Genomic DNA, 26142 nt, shown 5'->3' on the forward strand with positions numbered 1-26142 from the left:
AAAACTACACCATATTTCACATACAATTCCGCTTCACTTAAAGCTTATGTATATTTATCTGTGTAGATAGACATTTTGGGAAAAATATGTTTTCTTGCCTCAATGAGTGTTTCATTTTAGTACAATAAACTGAAGCCAAAGTAATGTGTACAGATATTCTATTTATTTCATTGTTGGTAAATGGTGACAGTACTATCATTTGATGGTATATTCCCCTATATGAACACACCACTCACATCCATGTTAGAACTGCATTAGAAACTCAAGCTACACTGAACTGAGCTTTAACTTTCTGAAACATTGTGAAATTACCTTTGGGTTTGACTTAAGTATTGGTCCTCACTGACCAATATCACAAAGTCACTGTATATTATAAACCTGCTTCTCTTGGCAAGAGTAACATCCTCAAACATAGGGCAACAATATAAAAACTTCTAAAACCTTTCTGTAACGACACGCCACAGTATTTGGCGATTCAATTCACAAGAACTCTCAGTCATTTCTGGTGCACAGTAGATGTTTTACACAACTATAATGAACCTAATAGGCTGCTTTAACGCGCCATTTTGCATCCCCACATGAACTGAACAAAATGCTTGCAAGTAGAGTTATACTGATATATCAGGCCTTAAATGAAAAAACTCTAAAAAAAACACTAAATGTCAGTGTGGTGCACCTCTGATATGATGGTTAAGATGCAGTTGATTGATTACATATTTATTGTAGAATTGATCAATGCTACACTGGTTGTCTATGAGGAGACCTTAACCTGAATTAATACTATTATTATCATCATCCTGGGTTTCAGTGGAGAGTTTTAGTATCCCATGATGGTCTAAATGCTGCTTCAGAGGCCTGACAAGAATAAGATTCTAATGACAACGGTCAGATTTAATATCAGCATATGTCGGCTATCGGCAGCTTCATTCCAAAAAAAAAAAAAACAGCCACCAGAAAATGATCACAAACGGAAACCGTGACATCAGGTAAAAAGCACAACGTTGCAGTCCAGGCTGTCCCTTTGTCCGCCTCCGGTCTTATGATTGTTCCGGATCACGGCGACTCGACGGCGAACTCCATCTTGATGTCTCCTGAGCCGGGCTGGAAGGTGAAGCTGTACGACACCGAGGCTCTGCCGTCCCCCGAGCTGTCCCACGGCGACCCGAAGAAGTACACCCCCTGCTTCCTGTGCCGGCTCCACGCGCAGTCGCCCTGCAGGGGAGGGGGAGGGTGAGAAAGAGTCGCACTGGTGTCACCCACTGGTTGGTGTCACCCAAGTCTCTCAATGCACCTACTACCAATTAATAGGATCAGTTATTAACACCATTTTCTAGTAGTATTTACCATGTGAAAGCTGAGAGAACAGTATTTTCTAGTAGTATTTACCACCTGAAAGCTGAGTGAACAGTATTTTCTAGTAGTATTTACCACCTGAAAGCTGAGAGAACAGTATTTTCTAGTAGTATTTACCACCTGAAAGCTGAGAGAACAGTATTTTCTAGTAGTATTTACCACCTGAAAGCTGAGAGAACAGTATTTTCTAGTAGTATTTACCACCTGAAAGCTGAGTGAACAGTATTTTCTAGTAGGATGTTTTATGTCTTTCCCATATTACATGAATGCAGCATGATTCACTCACTACCATTCCCCATCACACACTGTTCCCACAGACTATGCGGTTCTCACTATGTAATTTTGTAGCATTTAAGGCTTATAGAATCTTAAGTTATGTTTACAGGTGATGTGGTGTATAATTTGGTCAGTATTTACAATCCATTTCTTTCTTTGCTGTTTTGTTGAGTTGCATTGTTAACTGAATGGCCATTGGTTAGTTTATATAGCCTGGTAATGGAAGTCAGTTTATTTGCTGGTAATGTGGTTTTCATTGGTAGAAATCACACGCTCAATAATAATTGTACTCCTGCCTATCTTCAGTACATTCTCTGGAACATTTCCCTAGATGAAAATGTCTACCTACTTCTTCTAAAAATGTAACTGGATAGCAGCAGATTCATGTTGTGGAGAGAGAATATGAGTTTCTGCAGGGGTGGAGGCGGGCTGAAGTTTAGAGAAGAGGGCTTGTGACCAGATGGTTTAAATCCCTGGACCAGCTGAGAAAATCTGGGCAAGTGAAGTTAATAAAGAATGCTTCAACGACTGTCTAAATACACATTAAATAGATCAAATAGATTACCTAGATTAGATCTATAGATGGGGATAGATTACCTAGATTACAATAGATTAGTAGTCAGAAAATGAGTGTAAAAGTAAAAAAAAAAAAAAGTCTCGTCTTTGCAACCAGCATGGGCAAGATAGAATGATCGATGTGTTGAGGGGAAGAAGGCGGTGATGACTAGGCTCCTGTGGTACCTGCTCACTGATTGGTCCAGTCAGACCCATACTGACAGTGATGTCATCGGTCAGATGGTACTCCATCCACAGCGCAACGCCGTGGCATCGACCAATCCTGAGAAGAAACAGAGTGTAAACAACTCAGTGTTCGAGACTGTTATCTCTTTCTTTTGGTTGCCAAGAAGAAGTTACTCCTTCCTTTACCTTGAGTAACGCTAAATAATGAGGTAGATCTTGGCCTTTTGGACTAACAGTGCAGCTGTTTGGCTACAAAACACTTTGACTATGCTGAATGAGTTGTTTCGAGAAATTTAATGCCTGTTTATGGCTTTTCTGGGAAATCTAAACAACCCTACCCCGTTCACTTCAACTGTATATGCGAAAAATGAGATGAAACTCTGCTGTCTGTGTTTGGTTGTCATACAAACTTCATTGGATTTTCATTTTGGGGTCAACCGTTCCTTTAAGTTTCTTAAGTCTCTTGACATTTTCTAGTACATCTGAAAATGTGCCGTTTTAATCCATGACTCGGTGTATTGGTTTCAGAGGGGTGTGTACCTTTTTAAGGGAAGCGAGCCCTGGCTGGTGATCGGCTGCTGAGGGACGCACTGTGTGAAGTCAAAGGTCATGACGGCAGCGGGCTGGGTCAGGGCGCGGCAGGGGTACTCCCAGAGAGGGTGGGGCTCCGCCTCACGGGACTCGCGGAAATCCAGAGATTGCTGAAGGGAAAGAGGTGGGGGAGGAGGAGGATTTTATTTAAATGCAGGGTTTCTGAAAAGTCACAACAGATCTGAATCCCGTCCCTGCAACTGCAATTGACTTTCTCTGGTGTTCGTACCAGTTAGGAACACATGAGGAAATACTGTATTTCCTCTAATAGTGGCCGGTAGTCAATTAAAAGCCGGGTCTCCGATAATGGCCAGGGCCGTGGTCGACACGAACAAATAAAGGCCGGCCCCAAATACAGGCCGGAGAAAAAAACAAAGGAAAAAACAACGGTGGATACCGGTAAACTCCTGGTGCCTGTTATATAATGTAACTGTAGTTTGTAGTAACGTACAAGTGCCACAAGATGGCAGTATGCCACAAGATGGCTCGGCCGTCATCGATTACCGTAGTTATCGGTAATGCGTTGCAGTAACAAAAAAACGGCTACCTAACGAACCCCAACAGAAGCAGATCAGAAAACAAGGAGGCTTCGTACTAAAATATGAGCAAATATACTTATCAAACAGAGGGAATTAGAAATAAAGGCCTGTCCCTAATATAAGTCTGCTTCCAATAAAGGCCTGGTACCCTCTGCAGTTGAGGTAAATAAAGGCCTGGGCCAATATTAGAGGAAATACGGTAGCTGAATATGGGCATCAGTCCAGACTGAAGTTTGCCCTTTGTTCAATTGTTATGCAAGGCTGTTTCTTGATTTCAGACTTTTGGAACCCTGTACAACCTCAGGTCTTCTCGACTGAAACGTCATGTTCTTAACTTCAAAGTGAATAAAACAATTTTGCTTTTAACGGAGACAATGTGACCCTCATCTTCTACCATGGATTTTTTGAACGTCATGCTGCTGCACCTGCCGTTTGAGCAAGGACATGTCTTCTACATGATCATCGGGTATCAGCGAAAGAGATCTCACTGGATGTCAAAATGAACGGCTGGAAGAAAAGATGAGATTTTACCTGGACCATCTCGTCCATGGGTCGGACGTCGAAGCCCTCGCACGTTCCGCACGGCGCTCTTATCCTCCACAAATCCTACGAAACATGATCAGAGTAAGAGTCAAAACAGCAGGGATTACCTTTGCCTATCAAAACCTTTGATGGTGCGTCTAAATGAAGATGTGAAACTCCTCTAAAAGCCCATGAAAACCCTGAATGAGGAAGACTGGGGAAGTAAAAGATCTCTTTCTAGACCCTAGGCACGACACGCGAACGCGTCTCTTTGCCCGGGCGTGTGTTCCGTCTCACCCGGAACTCCACCGCCACCATGTGGAGCGTGGCGGAGCGGGGCAGGACGGTGGCGTCGGGCCGCAGCAGGCCTGCCAGGGCGGTGCGGCAGTACCAGAAGAAGAGCGAGTGCCAGGGTAAGAGGCTGGTGCTGAAGTAGGGCTCGCCCATCAGGACTGAGATCTGGACAGATACCATATACAGTCATTAGAAAAGTACTCACATTTTCTTGGGCTACAAAATTGAGAACTAATTAATTCCTGGTGTACCTGTTCTCCTCCCAGGTCGTTACTGGTCAGCTGGTCGGACCTGATCTCCAGCAGCTGAACTGCTCCTTTCATGGAGTTGGCTTCTAACACCTGCAGAGCACAATGCATTCTTTAAGGGATGAAGGAGGTTTAATCTACTTCCTGTAAAGGTTCAATGATGTTTAGATCTGCTGACTGGGGCCATGGAGGAGTTTGACTTCACCCTGCTGTTCAGGAAACCACGCTACATTTATTTAGTGTTTAGTGTGTATGGGGGCATTATCATCTTGGAATATGGGAATATCATGAGGGAACAGTGTTGGGAACATCACGATTCATGAGGGACCCTAGGGTGCTCCTGGATCCATGTTGCTTTGAAAACTCATATACATGTAGTGATTGCCTTTGTAATTGGCCGTTTTTCAACTCTGTGCTTTACAAAGAAAGTTCATTATTATTAGGATTACCTGCTTGCATATGACATGTATGGAAGCGTAATGCATTCATAATGCATTCACTAAATTTACCCTGTTTTTCTGAATTAACGAGATAATTATCTCAGAATTCTGAGAAAAGTTTTCATGGAATAGTCTGAACAACCGCAAAGTCCTGAGGTGCCTGTGGAAAGTCGACAAACTAATAACAATACCATCTATATACTTAAAGACACGAGTATCTCCCAATGTTTCAAACCAAAAGCAAAATAAAACTGGTTTAAACTAAACAGGCGGGACATGTTTGCTTCCATGAAATTGAGCTCTCAAGTAGGAATGAGAGTTTCTCTTGAGATTTTGAGATATCTCATTAATTCAGAAAAACAGAGCAGAATTATCTTGTTTTTCCATGAAAACTTTTCTCAGAATTCTGAGATAATTATCTCGTTAATTCAGAAAAACAGGGCAAATCTTTTTTTCTCAGGTGAATGCATTACGCTTCCGTAGACATGTTATCTCATGTTACATGTTATAAAGCATAGGAAATTTGCCAAAGACTACACTTGGCATATAGAAGACTAAGCAGTTCCATGTTGATTGGGGTCAGTTTTAGCATTTAGTAGCTTTGCCTATATTGGGATTGGACAGTATGTTAATAAGGGGTCGTTTACCTGCTCGATCACCTGTTTAGACATTCTGGAGTTTTCCAAACTGAACACCTGGATGGAGAGAGGTAAGCAGGACTTAGTGTGTGGCTATAATCGAATAAAACAACTCAACAAAAAGAGTCTCAACATGGCATTCGGTTTAAAAATGTGCCAACACGGTCCAAGCGGGATACCTTCTTGGCTCCAAGCATGCGAGCAAATACCGGCAGCAGGCTTCCATCGCTGACCCCGAGACACACGCTGTCTGCTTTCAAAACCTGGAACGAACACAGAACGCTTATTAACCGAGACAAAACCGCATCCATATCCGTTAACGTCACATAAAGTCTGAACCGTGGCTAAATCCCCTTCACTCACGCTGCGTAGTGCGCTGACGTAGCTCTCCGTTCGCCGGCTGTCGTTGAGTTCGCCGAATCGCGGCCGGGTCCAGACCAAGTGGGCCTGGCAGGTGCAACATGGCCGACAAGGAGGGGCCTCGGCCTCTGGGTCCTGTTGGCTGAGAGGATGGACAGTAAGTACTCTCTTATACTCTATTGAATGTTAAAGGAGGCACAGATTCGAACCGTATCTCTAATTTTGGGGAGGACACTTATATTGTCTAAAAGCTGGTGTACCTGTGTGCCTGCAGGCCGTACCACAGGCTGTAGTCATCATGGCAGACGGTCAGACTCAGATCTTCTCCCTCTGTCACCCTCCTCTCCACGGGCAGGAAGTAGACGCTCTGCATCCAGTGGTCGCGCCACTGAAACACACCGCACACCCAAGTCCTACGTTTAGAAACGCACAGTTCACCACCATTGTTGCCCGAGAGCTGAAGACCTCCAATATGGGGGTTTTCAGCTCGAGACACCCCGCCAACGTCAAGACATGAACCCACCGGAGCCGTCTTGGGTTGCGGGTACGTCCAGCCGGGAGCCATGGTGCAGACGATGCTTCCGCCGGGATCCATGTCGATGTCCCACCAGGACAGGACCACCTGGGCCCGACCGCTGGACCGAGCCACGAACCGGGACGAGTGGGACCGGGGGGCGCTGCTCACCGGCTTACTGAAGTCCACGCTGGGAGGAGAGAAAGAGGAAAGAAGAAGCAGTTATTTGGAACCCTACCCTCCCTTTAGTTGGGTCGGTGTGTTCTCTTCTCTTTAGTACCTGAACATGGTGCAGAGCGGGCCCAGCGGGGTGAAGCTGCGTGGGGGGACCTGGCTCAGCTGGATGTCGCAGACCGAGTGGGCCCCGGCGCAGCGGGCCACGGCGGGCGGCGGGGCCAGCCGCGCCCCCTCCACCTCCACGGGCTGCAGCTGGGCCCAGCTCCACAGCAGCTCCGACTCCACCAGCTGGGCGTAGACCGTGGCCCGGTGGGGCACCGCCTCACAGCCCTCCTGGTGGGGGGAAGAGGGCAAGAGTAGTGATTTGTAAGTAAAATTCCACGACTTTCCATAACGCTTCACCTAAAAGCGTTCCCTGATATTCCCTAAATGTCCCTCTCTGGAATACACTTCTCAACACACACACACACACTGACCTGGACCAGATTCTGGTGAGCGTGTTCATAGCTGGGCAGGGCTCCCTCTCCTATCAGCTCGGTATCAAACAGTTCTGTAACCAGGATGTTGGCCCTGGTTTGCATGTCTCCATCTGTAACAAGTCATGAATCCAACACATGATCTCATCGAACCTGAGTTTCTTCTCAGGTCTGACTACCCAGCCGCTGAGAGAAAATAAACATTAAAAAACATATATAAGAATTTATAGTATTGACGCTTCTGTCTGTAGACCTTTTCCAAGACACAAGTTCATGGAGAATCACATCTATATTCAACTATAGCGAAGACTAAGGAATACCAGTAGTCATATAATGCTGTATAATATGTAAATAACTCTGTGTTTGTGTGTTGCTTCTGTCTGACCTGGCCCGACAGTGACTTCAGTGGAGTGTTTGTTAATAATCTTGATCTTGTCAGAGAAGCCGTTCTTCTCCACAATGCACTGGGCCGCTTCAGCCATGGGCTTGAATACCTGGAGACAGAAAGACAGCAGAGTTTAATAGAAGTTGAACACAAAGTAATAGTAAACTTTGGGCCAATCACTAAGACATATGTCACATTGTGGTTGTTTATAGTGTGGGATGGGAATAACTGAAGAGGAGCTTTTGAAATGGACTTTTTTTAAATTTTATCATTCACAGATTCTTTAAGTGGATGTTGACCATGTTGATGCGATGTCAGATAAACTGAATCTCAGAAAACTCAGGATTTAGAAGTCACACAGCAAGACTAGCCGTACCTCCACAGCGTAGCAGAAGTCAGCCCCGGCAGTGAGAGCCATCATGGAGAGCAGCCCCGTTCCCGTCCCGATGTCCAGCACGATGACCTTCTCGCCCCGAGCCCGGACTCGGGCCACCGCCGCCCGGATGCCCTGGTAGTACTTCTCATTCTGGAGGAAGGGAAGCACATAGACTGTGTGGGTGGAGCAGTAAGGGACTGGTATCTGGTTGTTTTCCTTTGGTGTTCAGTCAACATCATAGATGGAATATAAAGTGGATATCAGAAGTCCTAAACCTACATGTGCCAAGTTGGTGGAAGGATGTGCACAAAAGAAGTAGAACATCTGAAAGTGTGTGTAGACTCTTGATACCCACTGCAAGCACACTTCCTCTCATGCAACAGTTATAGCCAAACCTCCATGTCTTTGTCAGGCCTTAATTTTAACTATATGTAAATTCTCTCAGGAGAGGTACATATGAAATGCAGCGACACTCACCCTATCATGATCATGCAGCATATCCGCATAACAGGACCTGAAAGATAAATACACTACAATCAGGTTTGGTAGAAAATGTATGCAGAACTGAAGAGTGGCTCCTCAAGATTCATACAAGTTTTAAGTCAAGTCAGTTTTAGCCATGTATGTGAGCATGGCAGCATTAGGCTATATTGCCAGAGTTTTATATGGAGTTTGGTCTGCGTTCTCTCCGTGCAACTAAATGTTACTAAGTTTGTTTATTTACCAGGCAAGTCATCGACTTTGAGCCAAAAAGTTGCTTTTAGACCTGTATATAATCATTTAATGACACATAATGTACACATAAACATTGTGTGAGCAAACACATGTACCCTATGAAAGCATGCATCCCGATACGTTCAATTATCTTGTATACACACAACGTCACGCCGAACTCCATACAAAATTTAAAATGACTTTGCTTATCGACAGACATATGCAATTCATAGAAAAGTATTCATCTTTTATGAATCGCTGGGCTCCACTCTTTCATTCGGCATACCCGATGTATCGATTGAGCCAAGCAGCACTTACAGAATTTCAACTTTTATAATTGGTTCGCCGATAATTCCATTAATCTTCAATCAATAACTTAACTTACACACCGCAGAGGGCGGTTGGGAGCAGCGGGAATTACTTTAAAAAACTGAGATTTTGTTGAAATAAAGTGCTGCTTTGTGAATCATTTGTATGCCGACTTTACCAGTGGTTCATAATGATTCGTTAAAGGTGTTCCACGACATATGTTAAAGTTGCCGTCAAGAAAGGTAACATTAAACTACCAGAATTTTGAATGGCGTGTCGTTCATTCCATACAGTGAGAACGGAACGTATCGGGGCTCGCGCAGCATGCATAGTAAGCTAGGCTAGTCGGCACTGCTACCTGGCTATCTCCTGATGATAGTCGTATTCCTCACTCTCCTCCACCCAGTCTAACGCGCCCGTGGCCGGGTTGGCCCGTCCACAGAAGGTCTTCATCCCCGCAACGGCACTGAACAGACTCCGGTGGGAAGAAGGGCTGGTATGTCTTTGTTTTTAGTCAGAATATCCTACAGACTGTAACTACATTGAATTACAGAAGCAGCGTTGCTTTCACGGGAGCAGCCATGTTTTCCCAACTACGTCACAAGCTCTTCTGGTCACGTGACTGGAGTGTTTATGATTCAGTATCTCTCTTTTTTGTTTTTCATGAAATGTTTTTTGTTGTTGTTGAAAGCTATATGATTTGGCTTTATCAAGGAAAAGAAAGTGAACACTACTTCTTATCATACTAGCCAAATATATAAAATATCTAATATATACACATACAGGCCTAAACATATTAAAAACATTTTGACCTCCACTAACAGAAAAGCTGAAAACCATTAATTTATTCGAATTTTTCAATATTTTTGCATAAATTTTACACCACCTGCAGGCATACCCATGTAATAATAATAATAATACTGAGAATCTTTATTTATAAAGCACATATCTAAAAGCAGAGTTTACAAAGTGCTTTACAGGAAGGCATAAAAACAAGAAAAATCAAATATATTAGGACGAGGTAAAAATAGGAAACATGTTCAAAAGAAAATAGGTTAACAGAAAAATAATACATAAATACAATAAATACACCAAAAATAGAATAAAAAAATAAGACGCAACATAAAATTGGATACAATGAAAAAACAATTACATAAAAGCAAGTCAATAAAAATGATAATAGTGAATTAGCAGCCTAAGTTCCTCAGGCAGGACACTTCACAGTCTAGGAGCCCTGATGGCAAATACATATCATAACATATACAACCAATTCAATCCCTTACAGACTGCAAAACAGCCATCAGTACACTATATCCACTGCAGCCTCTTATATTTTTTTTTTTACCACGCTGTAACTATCATCGAACTTCCCATTGAGTATAACCAGAAATGAGCACAAATGTGTTGCATATTGATTTTCATTTTACACCATTCCATCTGAATATATACACATTGACTCACCGGCTCAGTACAAAATAAACAAGTCATAAGTCAATTCAGCATCTCATAGTTTGTCTCTTCAACAGGAATACATAGAACTGGATATATCAGTTGCTTTGTGGTTGAATACACTATCTATTTGGTGAGCTATTGCCTTGTGCAGCTTTAATGTCCAAGGTAAAAGTTGGGTCCTGTTACATTATGTCTGTTGAGTAAGTGGCTGAGACCATTACACATAGCAACATACTGGACAGGGTTGGGACCATTCATGAATTGAATTGAGAATGTATGGTAAATTCCAAGTTGGAATTGCACCCAGCTCTAAGGAAAAAGAATTGGAATGACAGGAAACAGAATTGAATTCCATGAAATTCCACTTCTAAGACATGTAACCTCAGAAATGTGGTAAGAAAAAAAACAAACTAAAAACAAACATGGAATTTCACACAATTTCACTGAATTAAATTCAACTTCCTGAAATTCCAATCAAATTCCAATACTAGTTCCTTGTAGGTTTTTTCCAAATTCCAATTCCAATTGCAATTCCTCAGCTGAATTGGAATTGATGAGTTCATTCAGGAATTGACCCCAACCCTGAAACTGACTGAGTGTTGCTATGGTGATGAAGGAGGAGATGTTTAGGAGTTTTACCTTTAATTTTAATCGGACATGAAACAGAATTTTGAGAATTTTTGAGAATGTCCTAGCAGCTGAAGTTAGGGCGGCGGTAGCCTAGAGGTTTGAGAACCAGAAGTTTGCTGATTCAAATCCCTGGAACTGCAGGGAAAATATAGGTGGGGGAAAGTGAAGGAGCATAACCTCCTTCACCAGCTACTGTTGAGGTGCTCTTGAGCAAGGCAGTTAAATTTACCAGCAACTAAAGTCCTGCCGATCATAATGGAACAGTAGGGGACCTGGTCGAAGCTCCATCCGAGAACCAAGATCCACCCTGAGCCACAATTTCAGTTACAATTTCAGTTTCTCTGTAGTCACGCGCACTTGGCAGTAGGCAGGCAGAAGGACATGGTGGATGGAGGAACCAGGATGTCGGTGAAGATGGGCCGGTATCCCGCAGGGAGAGGGGGGGCGCTCTGCTCCAGCAAGTCCAGCACTGTCCCTCTGATGTCCCTGGAGACGTCCCCGCGGACGTCCAGCAGCACGGACACGTGCTCTTCACTGAGGACACAGCAGAAAGAACACATCAGCTCCCTGTTCAGGAATAATCCCTGGACTAGTCCTGACAGCTTAGAGCTTGATGTGTAGTAGCATAAAAAGCAAGTAAAATGGTCAGGGGAGAGCAGGGTTCACCTGATGTCGGGGTATTTTGCTGCTAGTCCAGACACCTCCAGAGTGAGCATGCCGGGGTCTTTGAGCCGGATGAAGTCGGCCAGGACGGGCAGTAAGGCCAAAGGGTTCACTTCAGGCACTGACCCTTCACCTTCCTACACAGAAAGACAGGTACACACAAGGGTTTTTGGATTGAAGGCACCACTAGCTGATATTTTGTGGTGATACCGAGTACTGAATTTGACAATTTTCATGCCCCCAAGTACACATATTCAGTGCTTCCCCCATAATTGTATTCTTGTCAGGGTAAAAACAGCATTTAGACCGTCATGGGACACTAAAGCTCTCCATTGAAACCCAGGATGATGCTACTACTACTACTACTACTATAGTAGTACTATAGTAATAACATTAATAGCAATATTAGTGCATACTTGTGTGGAATCTGATCAAAATGTCTTACTAGAATCAATTCAGGTTAAGGTCTTCCCATAGACAAGCAGTGTAGTATTGATCAATTCTACAATAAACATGTAACCAATCAAACTGAATCATATCAGAGGTGGATAACACTGACTGAACCAAATCTGATTTTTAACAAAAGGCCAATATCAGCAAACCTATATATTGGTCTAACCCCCGTATGAGTGTTGACACCACCTCAAACACAAACACCATGATACTGCAACTTTGGTTGGTGGCAGTTGTCGAGGATAAATACAATTTAGTCCCTCCTCACCAGGCCGTGGAAGATCTCTCTGAACTGCTGGTCGTCCTGAACCATCCGCTGGGCCAGCTGCCTCCTTTCCTCAGCGCTCCGACACACCAGCCTCTTCTGCATTAGTGCCCTGACGTACTCCACCACCGTCAGCCACTGGGACTCCTCCTGGAGACGCTGTGGGGACATGGTGGGCGATAGAAATAGGATTCAGCAGGTATACTTGACCGTACGTACAGGGTGTAGACCAGTGTATCAGTTTGCTGATATTTGGGGCCGATATTTTATTAAATATTGGATATCCGCCTGTTTTAGAACGCATCAACAGTCACCCTACAGCAGCAAGCAGTCTTCCAACAGAGCGCAGTAGGGCATGCGTCTCCAGAGCATTGGCAGTGAGGAACATATAGAACATAATGAGTTAAATATTGGACCTTTGGACCCTCAATGTACAATCGTTTGGCTACAAAACACTTTAGGATTATGCTGTTCAAGCTGTTGGGAGAAATTTGAATACTTCAATAGTTTGGGAGAATGCTGAGATGGAACTACTGTTTGGTGGTCCAATGAACTTCAATGGAGTCTTGACTGACACAGAGTTGAGTAGACAATGACTGAATATTCATTTTGGGGTGAACTATTCCTTTAAGGAGCTGCTAATCCATTTGAAAGAGTTTCATTAGTATGGCTTTCAATGGAGGGTTTTAGTGTTCATGAGAATTGTAAATTTTAATCAGAATTCTCCCAATTTTATACACAACTGTAATGAACCTAGTAGGTTGCTTTAACACGAGCCATGTTGCATTCCCACATGAATTGAGCTAAATGCAAAGAAGCAGTATTAGACCAATATTGGTTATCTTTCCGCCCATTGAGGTTTAACTCAACCAATGAGGTTATTTCTGCCTCCAGAGCAGCTCTGCCTCTGAGAAACATCTGTAGAACTAAAACTCCAATCCGCGCTGTGCAGATACAACTGTGCGCATCATAGAAACAGGGCAAAGCTGTGTGACCTGCCGGCAGGGGGGGCGCACACGACCGTACAGCTCCAGATGACGCTCCAGGACCTGGCAGAGTTTGGGCGTGGGGTCGCCCTGGACCAGCCAGGGTCGGGTCAGCAGGCCCGGGAGGAAAGGCTGAAGGTCCAGCTGGAGTTGGTCCATCACCAGGCGACAGGCCCGTCTCACCGCCCGGTCCAGAGCGGCCAGCGGGTTGGGGGGAGTCCGAGAGAACTGGCCCGCCGACCGGGACGACTGCTGCTGCTGCAGGCTCTCTGTGGACGTCCTGGATGAAGGGGAGGGGAGAGAGTGGATTATGAGGGGTCCAAGCAAGTAGTGCTGAAATCAGGGGGAGGGACCATGGATCGGCCCCAGTCCATCCATGTCACACACAATATGTATTATATGTGTATATAATATGTATATATTGGATGCAGTGTGCTGCATTCTCCATTTTCATTAACTTTGCAGGAGCCGCCATTGACATTATCCAAACACAAGCTACTGTATCTCTCTGTGTCTTGTCTGCTTTGTCACTCTGCCAAAATCTTACTTGAGGATGATGCAGTTACTGATGGACGCCAGCAGATAGTGGAGGTAGAACTTGTTTTTGTTGCTGCTCGGATCCCTGCGATGCTCTTTCCCAAACTCCACCAGAGCCTCTCGGAACCTGGAGGTAAAGAGAGAGAGAGGAGGAGGAATGGAGGATGAATGAGGGGGGAAAGGAAGACATATTGGAAGCCAATTTCATATATGAGAGTAAAGACTATATGAGAAATAATTGGCACATACACGCACCTGTTTAAAAGGTTCTCCATCTCATATAGTCCCATCTGTATAGTCTGGTCTCGAAGGGATTCTCCAATCATCAGAGCCACGCGGGCGTTTTCCTCCAGCATCTACAACAATCCAGACCAAAACCCAACCAATCAACACAGAGTAACCAGTATAATACACTTCATGACACATCACTACTCAACAAATCCACAGCATCACGGCATTCCAGTTCAAGCTCACCAGGTGCTGGGTTAGCCTGAAAAAACGTCCCACCCATTGGAGTTTCAAGACACTCCCAATGACCCTTTATCTCCCTCTCTGTGAGAGAACTATGTCCTCAGACTTGAAGGTGCTGACCCTCATCCCGACTGTCACAATCAGACGAGATCAAGAAGAAGCCAAAAGGACGACATCATCTGCAAACAGCAGAGACGCCACCGTAACGCCACCCAACTGGACACTCTCTAGACCTCAGCTGCGCCTTGATATCCTGTCCATGAATATCACAAACAGGAGAGGGGACAAGGGGCATCCTTGTCGGAGTCCGATGCTCACCTTGAACCGGTGAGACTTTGACGTGAATACAAGAACGTGAATACAGCTCTCACACCGAATGTACATGGACTGAATGGCTCACAGCAGCGACCCCGACACCCCACAGGATAACTCAGCGAACACAGTTGTAAGCCTTTTCCAAAACACATGTAGACAGAGCTAGCAGATTCTCCTGACCCCTCGATTATCTGTGGGATGATAAAAAGCTGGTCCACTGACCAGGAAGAAATCCACATTGCTCCTCCTGAATCTGAGGTTCAACAATTGGACAGAGTCTGCTTTCCAGCACCTTGGTATAGGATTTCCCAGGGAGATTCCATTACTACTATGAAAATGTGACTTTATTATTTATGTCAATTACAGGCCACCGTAGCTCAAGGGGTTGGTGGCTGTATCAGAGGCTTGTGTAGGAGGAGATACTGTAAGTTCTATCAGTGTTGTTGCATTTCCTTCTGGTTGCCAGTTATTACTTCATGCCACTTTAAGACTTTTTTAAGGTATATCAATGCCACTTTACATCATATTTAAGACCAATTTCAATGCCCAAATAATAGTACAAAAAAATGGCAGTATCAGAGTGAAACCAAGCAAGAAACCAAGGAGATTTCTTACTAAGAAAAAGAATGCACTTGAGTCTTGAGTTTAGATAATTCAATAGGTCTTTTTAAGGACCTGCAGACACCCTGGTATGAGTGTGTAGGTGTGTGTGTGTGCATGCACGTGCCTGGATCTATCTGCATACAGTACGCATGGCATGTTTACCTGTGTGATAATAGTCGGCAGGCTGGTTTGGTAGAAGCCTTCGTGGTCTGTGTCCGGCTCTTGGTCCCTCTGCCAGTCTGTCAGCTCCACCTCTAAAGCCTTGTGCATCCACTCTGATACACTCTTCTACAACAGCAACAACATGGACACACATACACACACTGTATTGAGTTAAATAACATAGATATCAACATGCTATTTGACACTTTATTGCATGTTTTACAGGGTTCCTACACAGTTACCCTACAATTCCCTACTTTTTCCAGACCTTCACTTCTTCAATTGACTTGAAAAAATGTCTTTGGTGTTGGGTAAGATTTTCTCTTTCCAACTATGCCATATTCTTCTTCACAGCGATAAATCTCAGAGTATGTGAGACGACAAGGGTCTAAAACTACTGAAAATATCATATGTTGTTTTCCCATACTTTTCCAAACCTTTTTATGCAATTTCCAAACTTATTAAGACTTGGGAATTACCTGAACTGTGTAGGAACCCTGCTTTTAGAGGCCTTTCTTCACCAAGATACAGCCTGTAATCTGTGTAATCTTCAACACACTTCACAAGCATAAAGATAAAACATACAGGCAGGGGGATTAGACACCGACAGTGTTCAGTCGACTCACCCGAACGCTCTGTACATATTTGTTCTGCAGCTGCTCCAGTCCCTCCATGGAGATGAGAGGTCCCAGCTCTTCTTTCTCCATCTCAGCCACCAGCTCTGCATGGCCCATCATGTCTGGGCTGCCGAAAACATGGCAGATCAGAACCCAGCAAGCGTTTGACAGGCTCCGATGTGCAGGAGGTGACCAAGTTCAGCACCATCCCGAACGAGCACAAAATTTTCATAAAAATTTGTATTAAAGCTGTACTAGGCAACTTCGCAGTTTGGTAGCCCCAGGTTGCAGCGTGAGATAACTGAATTTTTGAAGGTCTTGATGACCCAGAAATTATGTAAAGTTATGTCAGTAGTGTTTTTTTATTTTGTTATGTTTACTGGGATGTCCAAAGTCAAACCAAGTCAAGTCAGCATCCCTATCCCTAAGAGGTAAATTCAGTTGACAGCAGCATCCACATTAAACAGTTTTAAAACACAAAGAATTACACACGAAGAGAAACACAAAGAATAAAATACTAAAAACCCTAAAGGTCATGAACATTTGTGGTTCCTCACCTGTTGTAGATGTGCAGCACCCAGTTGAGCACAGCAAAGATCTCTCCACTCTCCAGCTCCCAACTGCTAACCTAGGTGACAAATATCACTTATATGATGTATACAATGAGGTCAACATGAGTTTGCACTGAGGAAGTCGTAGTGAAAAGGTGATAAAACTATGAACTCTAGCTGGTGATCAACACATGGGGAAAAAAAACCAATATAAGATTTTTATTACTATTTTTTTTAAATATACTTTATTGAAAAGAGCTTATTTTGGTGTAACATACTGGTGCTCTTTTGTTAAATATCTTTTACGAAAAGGGATCATTAAAATAATCTACTCTATTACAACGTAATGTAATCTAATCTAGTTTTCTAATCTAGTGTCCTTGAGGACCACTGCTGATCATGGGGCAGCATTGGTTTATATTTTCTTGGTTCACTGACCTGTGCCAGGTGAGCATGTAAACAGCGGTGGCTGGCCCTCAGGTAGGCTCCCGTTAACCGGTAATGCGGCGGGACGCAGTGCTCCAGCAGGTGGCGCACGGTGGCCAGGTCGGCCATGATACCGTGCTGGAGAGCCGAGAGGTGGCCCGCCAGGCCCGGACCACGCGTGTGCAGGTAGGACACGCTACGAAACCGCGTGGAAACCGCTTCCTCTAGTACCTGGAAGGTACGAATGGTGGGAGGAGTAAGACTGTAGCTTACAGCAACAAAAACACAGTACAGTTAAAACACTAATATGGGATAGCGATGCCGTTTAGATGCATTGTCATGATCTTGCTTCATTAGTTTGTTTGTCTGTCATTTTCTTGCACGTTCACCCACTATCATCTATAGATTCTGTTTACATTTTAGACATTTAGCCAGTGCTCTTATCCAGAATGACTTACAATGCAATGCAACAGTGGAATGAGCTTCAATTCATGGATCACCAACAAGCAACCACAAATGAGGAGTGCCAAGGTCAGGGCCTCAGTGTCTTTACAATGTTCTTGTGACCATAGAACAATCATGTAAGAATGAAGCGCTAGATCTGAAACATTGGTATATGGAGAAGATCTTGAACTGAAGAAACGCAGGAAAAACTTTAAATGATAGAAATTTGGTGGACAGGTGAAACAGACATAGGGTATAAAATGAAATGCCAACGGTATAAAATGAACCGCCAGTGGTAGAAAGAGACATGCCAATGGTAGAAAAAGAAATGCCAATAGTAGAAAATGAAATGCCAATGGTAGAAAATGAACCGCCAATGGTAGAAAATGAAATGCCAGTGGTAGAAAATGAAATGCCAATGGTAGAAAATGAAATGCTAATGGTAGAAAATGAAATGCCAATGGTAGAAAATGAAATGCCAATGGTAGAAAATGAAATGCCAGTGGTAGAAAATGAAATGCCAGTGGTAGAAAATGAACTGCCAATGGTAGAAAATGAAATGCTAATGGTAGAAAATGAAATGCCAATGGTAGAAAATGAACCACCAATGGTAGCAAATGAAATGCCAATGGTAGAAAATGAACCGCCAATAGTAGAAAATTAAATACCAATGGTAGAAAATGAAATGCCAGTGGTAGAAACTGAACTGGCATGTTTGAAGCAGCTGAGACTGACCTGGAAGAAGCGTTCTCTCCAGCAGCGAGGTCTCCCGGGGGGCAGGGGTCTGCTGTGGCCCCCGGCCCCTCCTCTCTCCTCCAGCAGCGCTCGGTCCAGGGCCTCCTCCCGCTCCACAATCCTCACCGCCGACACAAAAGGCGTGGGGTTTTGCCGGGCCAGAGCCAGACCACTGCTGACCACCGCCCACAGCTCCTTACCTGCAATGGTGTGGTGGTAGTTGATGTAGGCATTAGGGTTCAGCTGCTATGGGTTTTTGAAGTGATGCAGATACTTGGGTTCCATGATGACTACTATTTACTTAATTTCAGTCAGTTTCCAAAATTTTAAGATGCCTGCTCTCCAATCTATAACATCTCCTTACCCAGGGCCTCCACCAGCCGCCCAACGCCAGAGAAATACTCGGCCACCAGCTCTTCGTCCTCGGCGGTGAGGGCGCTTCCTGCCGTCCCAGCATGCCCTGCTGTCCCGCGGAGCTGCCAGAGGATGTCGTCCTGCCAGCGCTCCAGTTCCATCAGCCTGGCGTGGGCCTCCAGGAGCCGCCGGGACTCCACCAGGCGCTCAGTCTCCAACACCATGCTACGCACTGGCAGGAGGATGGAGGAGGGCAAGGGAGGGAGGATGGAGGGATGGGAGGAGGGAGGACATGGGGAAAAGAGAGGGGAGCTTCAGTGAATGAGGGGAGGTGGGGCAAAGAGAGAATACAATCTTCCAGCGGCACTACTACTACTTACAGGATTTCTGGGTCATGAAGTCCTTCAAACTTTCAAAAATTCAAGCAATTATCACTCGCTGCCACTCGAGGCCGCCAAAGTGCGAAGTTGCCTAGTGCAGCTTTAACAAAAAGGGTTCTATATTGTACCATAAAATGGTTTATACTTGTACCATAGCAGAACCCCTTTTGCTGCTATGAAGAACCCTTTTAGAAAGGTTCTCTATTGCACCATGCTCAAATGGTTCTGCATAGGATTTTTTAGGTGCTGTAGAGAACTATTTAAACACAACATGAAATGGCATTTCGAGAATGTCTTGCTTCTGGAACTTGACATATTGCTTGACATTGAGTGTTTGGGCATGACATAATGTGGGGTGGGTTGGACCATAAAGATGGAAAGTGACTCAGAAGAAATGGATGCTAGTAGGCCTCTAGTTGGTGATCATGATAGGGCATCACAACCACCAGTATAAACAAAAATCAGCTATATTCTCAGAATCGCATTAAAGCTGCAATAAGCGATTTTTCTGACCACTAGAGGGTGACAGAGACTGCAACACATTTGTAAATAAAACACAGCAAAGCCACTGCACTACAGAGGCCTGCAAAGGTCAAATGGGAGGATAAATGCTAATCTAAGATAGATTAGCATAAACTAAACATACCTGCTGAGATGTGGCACTGGTTACCAGTCTTGCTTTGCCAGAACTTCATCAGTTCAATCAATCCTCATCAGTTTGATACTACCGATGTATATGATAAATTTATGTCAGAAAGATTTATGTCATTAAAAAGGTGGTAAACTCCAATCTGTTAATAAAAGGTGGGTAAACTGCGTTAAGGCCCTAACCCTAACCCTGTTTTTTGTTGTTGCTTTTTTGAAAGTTTATTTTAAGGCATTTGACTCCAGCATTATGTCCAGACGGCATCGGCTCACCAGAGTAAAGTCGTGGCAGGTTGCTGACGGCAGCAAGGAGCTGACAGTGGTTGACTGACACTTCTCTCAGCGTCTCCAGAGACTTGACCCCCTCTGCGTTTCGGTTGGACTCCAGTCCTGCCTTCCTCAGGGCGTGGGAAACCTCCTTCAGCTCGGCCCTGGCCTCCCGCAGCTGCTCCAGACCCCAGCCCACCCCCTCCAGGTACGACTGCACCACGGACTGGAAGGGAAGCAGCGGTAACAAGCAGTATGACGCCATGTTGTATCATTGAACTGCAGTATCAGAAGCAGTATGGATTCAAAACAGTGACCGGCACAGGTTTCTTCTGCATTCATGTGTACTTTTTATTGTTGTTGGCAGGTGTGTATGTTAGTCACCTTGAGTCTGGAGTGTATGGAGGTGGTCCTCTGGCTCTCTCTCTTCCTGTACTGGCTCAGTCTCTCCAGATGCTCAGGCCGACAGAAAACACCTGACGCCCACTTCAGGGCAGCGCCGCGGGCCAAACACTCCGCCCGCTCCACCTCTGGCCACACCTCGGCCGGCGGCACCACTGCATCTGGACATGAGTCAGAAATAATCTCATTGGTTGAGTTAAACCTCAGTGGCCGGAGCCAAAGAACCACCGTTTTTCTGGCTAAGTAATGTTAGAATGAAGCCCAGTGAAAAGACAAGAGGTAAGAGAGGAGGAAGCTAATATTATGAAGCCTAGTGCTCTGCTACTAACTGAAAAAAATGCAATATAGCCAAACTAAGTTATCTAGGTTAGAGGTTCTCAATCCTGGTCCTCAAGACCCAGAGTACTGCTGGTTTTCTATCTTACCAGCTAGTTAATTGCATTCACCTGGCGTCTCAGGCGTAAAATAGATGCTGATTAGATGGCTAGAGTGAAAACAAGCGGGACTCCACTGATCTAGGTCAGCAGACTAGCCAAACTAGCCTATAGCTAGCTAGGAAAGCTAGTTAGCTAGCCTGCTGACCTTCCAAGATCATGAATATCATGGTCATGAATGAATGAAAAAAAGTCATTACCATTGTCTGTTTTATTTATATTTTGAGTTCCTTCGTTGCTATTCAAGTTTGCCAGTTAGCCAACTTGCACTCTGAAAAACAGTGGTTCCTTGGCTCCGCCCACTGAGGTTTAACTCAACCAATCAGATTATTTCTTCCTCCAGAGCAGCTCTGCCTCCAAGAAATGTTTGAAGAAGTAAAACTCCAATGTGCTTTGATAAGGTTTAGTCCCAGGGATCCATATGGGAACATTTTTGTTGTGGTTCATTTAGCATTGAATTATATAACTGTCCACACTGTACATGAGGAGATGATGATGTACATGAACAGTGGTGGGAGTTAAACCTCAGATTACAATAGTCTCATACATTCTCTAATTAGGAATAATTTCTAGTCAATTTAATCAAAGTAAAATTAAACTATCCCTTGTGTTGCTGGGATCCCTTTGAACCCCCTCACAGACCCAAGGGTGTCCCTGGACCCCAGTTTGAGAACCACCGTTGCCAATTTCCACCCCAACTTAAGACAATATTTTCCATTGCCTCAAAAAGTTTCCCATTCATGAGCTCCTTAAACAATATCAACCATATACAAATGATCATTTGGACTTTGAGCATGCTAAGCAGCAACAGCTTTGTTGTTAAGGGAATGTTATACACCATGCAACTTGAATCAGTCATTTCTCTCATGGAGGTAATCTTTTTTTTTTTAGCTTGGATAAATGACATGCTGTTGTCAGCTCTGTTAGTCATTCAGTCACACAGTCAGTCAGTCAGCTGTGCAACCATCAGTCTCACATGACAAAGTCTCTGTTTGAATTACACGTCTTAATTGGTCTTAATTGAATAATGTGCTGGTTAGTGACTCAGCGTTGAGTAATGTGCTGTGCTTGTGACTCAGCACGGGGCAGTTTCTCTGTTTGTGTGTGTGTGTGTGTGTGTGTGTGTGTGTGTGTGTGTGTGTGAGTTTATAGTGTTAGGCTGACAATACTGTAACAGTCAGAGGTTAGGCATGTATTGCTGAAAGTTCAGATTAGGGTTAGGAGTTGGCCAACGAACGTAGCCAACAAGCCATCCTCACAAAGATAGCCATTCAAGACTCTGTGTATGTGTGAGAGTGTGTACATGTTTGTATGTCTCAGTTACACAAACAGGGCCGCCTCTGTCTCAAGAGGTGGTCATGGGACACTCGGCTATCTCCTACCAACACAAAATCTGAGCCCCGAATATGTCAACATCAGCGATTCTGCCAAACAATACGCCATCTCTCAGGAGGGTGATCAGCCTAATACTGCAGCATCATGGTCCAAGCACACAGCAGAACAGCACAGAGGAAGCTATAGCAGAACAATCCCGCTAATTACTGTGCTAATTAGTGAACCGGTTCGACCGATATGTGTTTTTGAAAGTGGATGCTATTCAGTATATATAAATATGAGCGTTTTCCTACCAAAAAAATGACAAGTATTCAGTGTTTCCCTCAGTGTTTTCTTCTTATCAGGGTGGAAAAGCCTCTGAAACAGCACTTAGACCATCATGGGACACTAAAACTCTCCACTGAAACCCAGACTAATTCAATTCTTTTAGTGTTAGCAGCTCTTTAAGGCACCTATTCAATTGCAGGAAGAACTCTGAGATACGTTACTGCCTTTAGGTAAAGAACTAATTCACAAAAGCAATATCAAACAATTCTAGGAATAAATGCAATGTGCAAAGACAATAAAATGGATGTAGCTGTGGTCAGGAAGGAACCATCATATCAGAGGTGGACGACACTGACTGGCCGATATCTGATATTTCATAATAGGTCTAATTCTTACTGGATAGATATTGAAGAGTTCACTGACATGCTTTGTTTTGCCTCCAGCTGTTGAGAGACTTTTGGAAGAAGTGGGTGTTGGTCATTCAGCAATGTTGTCAGTCTGTGTGTCTGGTGTGTATGAGCGTGTGTGTGTGTGTGTGTGTGTGTGCCCATCTGTCCCGTTACCTTCTGGTTTGTCACCACCATGGTTCTGATCCCCGGCTGACATTGAAGTTCAGTTTTTCGTCTTCCGCCCGTCGACTCTCCTCTTTCCCCCCCCGAGGGCCCGGGGTGCAGCGCCGCGAGAGCTGGCTGGAGAAAGACAAGAAGGAGAAGGACAAGGAGGAGGAGGAGGAGAAGGAGAAGAAGAAGAAGAAAGGGTGGAGGAGAGAGGGCACATATCCATTCTACTGACGGCTTTCCTCTGTTCCCCCCTCTCTCTCTCTCTCTCTCTCTCTCTCTCTCCCAGACACATCCTCTGCTGAGAGGCCGGCAGGAAGGGAGGGAGCCGGAGGAGGGGGGGGGGGAGGGAGGGGAGGGAAGAGAATAATGCCGGAGAGGGGGGAGGGAGGGGAGGGGGGCAGGGCTAGGGAGGGCATAGGGAGATGTGCTGCGTTCAGGTCCTGTGGGGAAGATGGTAAATATGAACTCCCTACTAGAAAATACTGTTTCAGATGGTAAGTGCTACTTGAAACTCGGAAATTTGGTGATGAACTGATGATTTCTTCGGTTTCCTGAATTCTGACCTGGGAATGATGGATTCATTTCAAATAACACCAACAAAATTGTCTTAAAATTTTCATGGCAGGACACAACTACTTGCTATTTTTTTTTTTTTCTTTTTTAGTTAGTGGTGAACCCTATCCTAAGTTGTTGTTTCGAGCCTTCAGGTCACTACGGCGGGTTTTCCCACAGGACCTGAACGCAGCACTAGAGAGAGGAGGAGAGGGGAGTGGACCAGAGAAACAATCCAGATGGTGACAGGAGAGAGAGAGAGAGAGAGAGAGAGTGAGAGAGGGGTGGGGAGCAGTAAGTGGACCCGGTGTTCCACAGAACCACTTGGGAGTTGGAGAGTCTCCTTGACCAGTAAGGAGAAACCAATTAACCATGCACTAACAGGAAGAAACAATATATAATGCACAAGCCAGTAAAACCAGAACCCACGGTCCATGAATATTCTTTCACTGGGAGGCACTTTAAAGGTGTCACAGCACTCATTTTTTTTACATTCACGACTCGTTCTTCTAACCTTTTCGCGATATCCAAAATTTAATATCGCGATACTGTCCCACCAAAATATCGCGATATACGATATTATCGCCGTTCGGCTAAATTACATCAAATTTATTCTATTCTATTAATGATAATGAATAAATTTGATCTTGCTATTCAAGCACTGGAGGAAACAATGGCCATTTGGTGCATTATTTCCAGGAAAACGGGCAAAGGGAAAAGGGAACCAACTGGAAAGAAAAAAAAAGACAAATTTTTCACTATGATTATTTTTATTTTTTTCATTATCCTATCACTAATAGATTTTAGGTTTATAAGTGTAAAAGCTTGCACGATTGTGATCTAGGTGTGGAACGGCGGGCGGAAAATATTCCATTCGCGGAAAATATTGCGATATTTGCGAAATATCGCAATATATCGGCTAGGGTTGGGCGATAGGACGAATATATCGGCTATCGGAGTCCATCGCCGGTTGATTTTTTTGGCCGATTTTTGTCATTTTATTTTGCTAATTTAATGGTCTAATTTGGTAAATAATTAACCTGTAAAGGCGTCTTTCACAAAACAGGGCAGTGAGTGACTAAATGACAAGCCGTCTTTAGTGGTTGCTGTCCGATGATTGGTGCTGAAAAGCAACGTCAATTCATAAATCATATTTGAGAACTAGACCAAAAGCTGTATGTGCAGTTGTGCACCCTGATCATTTAATAGCATAATATATTATCCCGCACCTGTTTGTTCATTTGGAGGCTGCAAGCGGAGGGAGGCTCCTTCATCTGACACCATCGTCATCGTTTGCAAAGACGGTAAATTACTTCATTTAGGTCCTCCGGCTTGCCAGTTTCGTCCGGTTTAAAACCAAAATAATCCCAAATAGGGGATTTTGTATTCTTTTTGGCAACGAGCTCTTCCATGATTGTTCGCTGAAGATGGCGTGTGGGGAGTGGGGGACTCCCCCGCCCCCTGTGCACACACCTGCGCGAATATATCGGTAATATATCGCCGGTTGATGGGCTGACAGTGGCCGGTTGGAAAATTTTAACATATCGCCCAACCCTAATATCGGCCCAAGCCAAGCTCGCAGGGGGCCCGTTGCATTGTGGACGAACCCAGAAACAAAAAGCTTGTTTCTTTCTTTCGTAAACTTGGAGGAACACAGCGGACTGTGTCAGTGAACTTCTCCGTCTGATCCTCTGCAGCTGTTCGGGGCGGCCGGAGAGCCAGGCTGCTACTCTACCTCTGAGGGACTCTCTTGTTTATTTGCAGGGCCCAGTCAAAGTCCCCTGACCCCGACCCCCGCCGCCACCCTGTTTACGCCTCGCAAGGCTTCCCGGACCTACTTCAAAACACACCGAGGAGCGCGCCAAGCCAAACACTCAGTCTGGGGGAGATGGGGGGTGGTGGTGGTGGGACAACTAGAACCATTATTCCTCTGTTCTGGACTTCAAATTTCCTCATGTGCATTTCAATATTTATTCTTCTCTGACTGATCTTGGAATTCCAAGTTGGATCTCACAGATGTAGAGGATACGATATTGAGAAGTAAAGGAAAGGCGCCATGCGTTATGAAAAAGTATGACTGGTACCAATATGAATGCTTTTGGATTGAAGATGCTGATGTTATATGACACTTACTCAATATCTTTAAATTTGACCATTTTTGTGCCAAAAAATTCTGGGTATTCATAAGTATTCAGTGTTTCCCCCTGGAGGTTTATTCTTGTCAGGGTGGGAAAGCCTCTGAAACAGCATTTAGACCAGTGGTTCTCAATGAGGGGTCCGGGGACCACCAGGGGTCCTTGAGGGCGTTCCAGGGGGTCCCCAGCAAACTGAGGAATTGTTAAACTTCACCATTTCATTTACAAGAAGTTAACACAATTAGAGAATGTAGAAGAATGACTGTTTTGATCATAGTTTCTCTGTTATCTCTCTACCTACAATACAGATAGTCATGGAATTCTGGACAAAATCATATCTAGTAATAAAAGATATCTTCAGATTTGGGTCCGAGAGACAAAATCTCATCAAATCGGGGTCCGTGGCTCTAATGTGGACTAAATTAGGGTCCTTGATATGAAAAAGGTTGAGAATCACTGATTTAGACCATCATGGGACACTAAAACTCTCCATTGAAACCCAAGAGTATAACATATTCCCGCCTACTTTTATGGAATCCAATCAAAAG

The 26142-nt window shown here is 44.4% G+C and overlaps 2 protein-coding genes across 4 annotated transcripts; both read right to left on the reverse strand.

The window, feature by feature from the left end:
- Window positions 1-151: 151 nt before the first annotated feature.
- On the reverse strand, window positions 152-9485 carry prmt7 (protein arginine methyltransferase 7). The gene is made up of 17 exons (XM_071535434.1): window positions 9312-9485; window positions 8408-8444; window positions 7931-8080; window positions 7555-7663; window positions 7170-7282; window positions 6797-7026; window positions 6526-6706; window positions 6263-6390; window positions 6006-6144; window positions 5822-5905; window positions 5652-5699; window positions 4568-4657; window positions 4320-4481; window positions 4032-4106; window positions 2911-3071; window positions 2371-2467; window positions 152-1212 (listed from the first exon to the last, which is right to left on the reverse strand). The coding sequence occupies exons 1-17, from the start codon at window positions 9404-9406 to the stop codon at window positions 1054-1056; spliced, it is 2058 nt and encodes a 685-aa protein (XP_071391535.1). The 5' UTR covers window positions 9407-9485; the 3' UTR covers window positions 152-1053.
- A 295-nt stretch (window positions 9486-9780) lies between these two features.
- On the reverse strand, window positions 9781-23054 carry exoc3l1 (exocyst complex component 3-like 1). 3 transcript variants are annotated; one of them, XM_071535447.1, is made up of 15 exons: window positions 22911-23054; window positions 20294-20466; window positions 19916-20135; window positions 18628-18849; window positions 18264-18463; window positions 17097-17315; window positions 16665-16735; window positions 16117-16234; window positions 15491-15616; window positions 14189-14295; window positions 13950-14066; window positions 13412-13682; window positions 12420-12575; window positions 11702-11835; window positions 9781-11569 (listed from the first exon to the last, which is right to left on the reverse strand). In XM_071535447.1, the coding sequence occupies exons 1-15, from the start codon at window positions 22951-22953 to the stop codon at window positions 11383-11385; spliced, it is 2364 nt and encodes a 787-aa protein (XP_071391548.1). In that variant the 5' UTR covers window positions 22954-23054; the 3' UTR covers window positions 9781-11382. The 3 variants fall into 3 exon arrangements, with proteins under 3 accessions (XP_071391548.1, XP_071391547.1, XP_071391546.1); XM_071535446.1 differs by having other exon boundaries at window positions 14195-14295; window positions 20294-20472; window positions 22911-23039; XM_071535445.1 differs by having other exon boundaries at window positions 20294-20472; window positions 22911-23039.
- Between the last annotated feature and the right edge of the window lie 3088 nt (window positions 23055-26142).

The sequence above is a fragment of the Centroberyx affinis genome, unplaced genomic scaffold (assembly GCF_046629955.1).
Source record: "Centroberyx affinis isolate AG114_WGS23_722 - 3 ecotype Tasmania unplaced genomic scaffold, CSIRO-AGI_Caff_v1 ptg002710l_1, whole genome shotgun sequence".
In the NCBI taxonomy this organism is placed as follows: Eukaryota; Metazoa; Chordata; class Actinopteri; order Beryciformes; family Berycidae; genus Centroberyx; species Centroberyx affinis.

Excerpts from the sequence above, each read along its gene's own strand:
- exoc3l1 (XM_071535445.1), bottom strand. The coding sequence starts at position 22,953 with ATGTCAGCCGGGGATCAGAACCATGGTGGTGACAAACCAGAAG. Across the intron at positions 20,473-22,910 it reads TGGTGGTGACAAACCAGAAG|ATGCAGTGGTGCCGCCGGCC; the intron begins GTAACGGGACAG and ends ACTCATGTCCAG. Across the intron at positions 18,464-18,627 it reads GCGGCTGGTGGAGGCCCTGG|GTAAGGAGCTGTGGGCGGTG; the intron begins GTAAGGAGATGT and ends ACACCATTGCAG.
- prmt7 (XM_071535434.1), bottom strand. The coding sequence starts at position 9,406 with ATGAAGACCTTCTGTGGACGGGCCAACCCGGCCACGGGCGCGTTAGAC. Across the intron at positions 5,700-5,821 it reads GCATGCTTGGAGCCAAGAAG|GTGTTCAGTTTGGAAAACTC; the intron begins GTATCCCGCTTG and ends CTCTCCATCCAG. Across the intron at positions 4,107-4,319 it reads TGGTGGCGGTGGAGTTCCGG|GATTTGTGGAGGATAAGAGC; the intron begins GTGAGACGGAAC and ends CATGTTTCGTAG.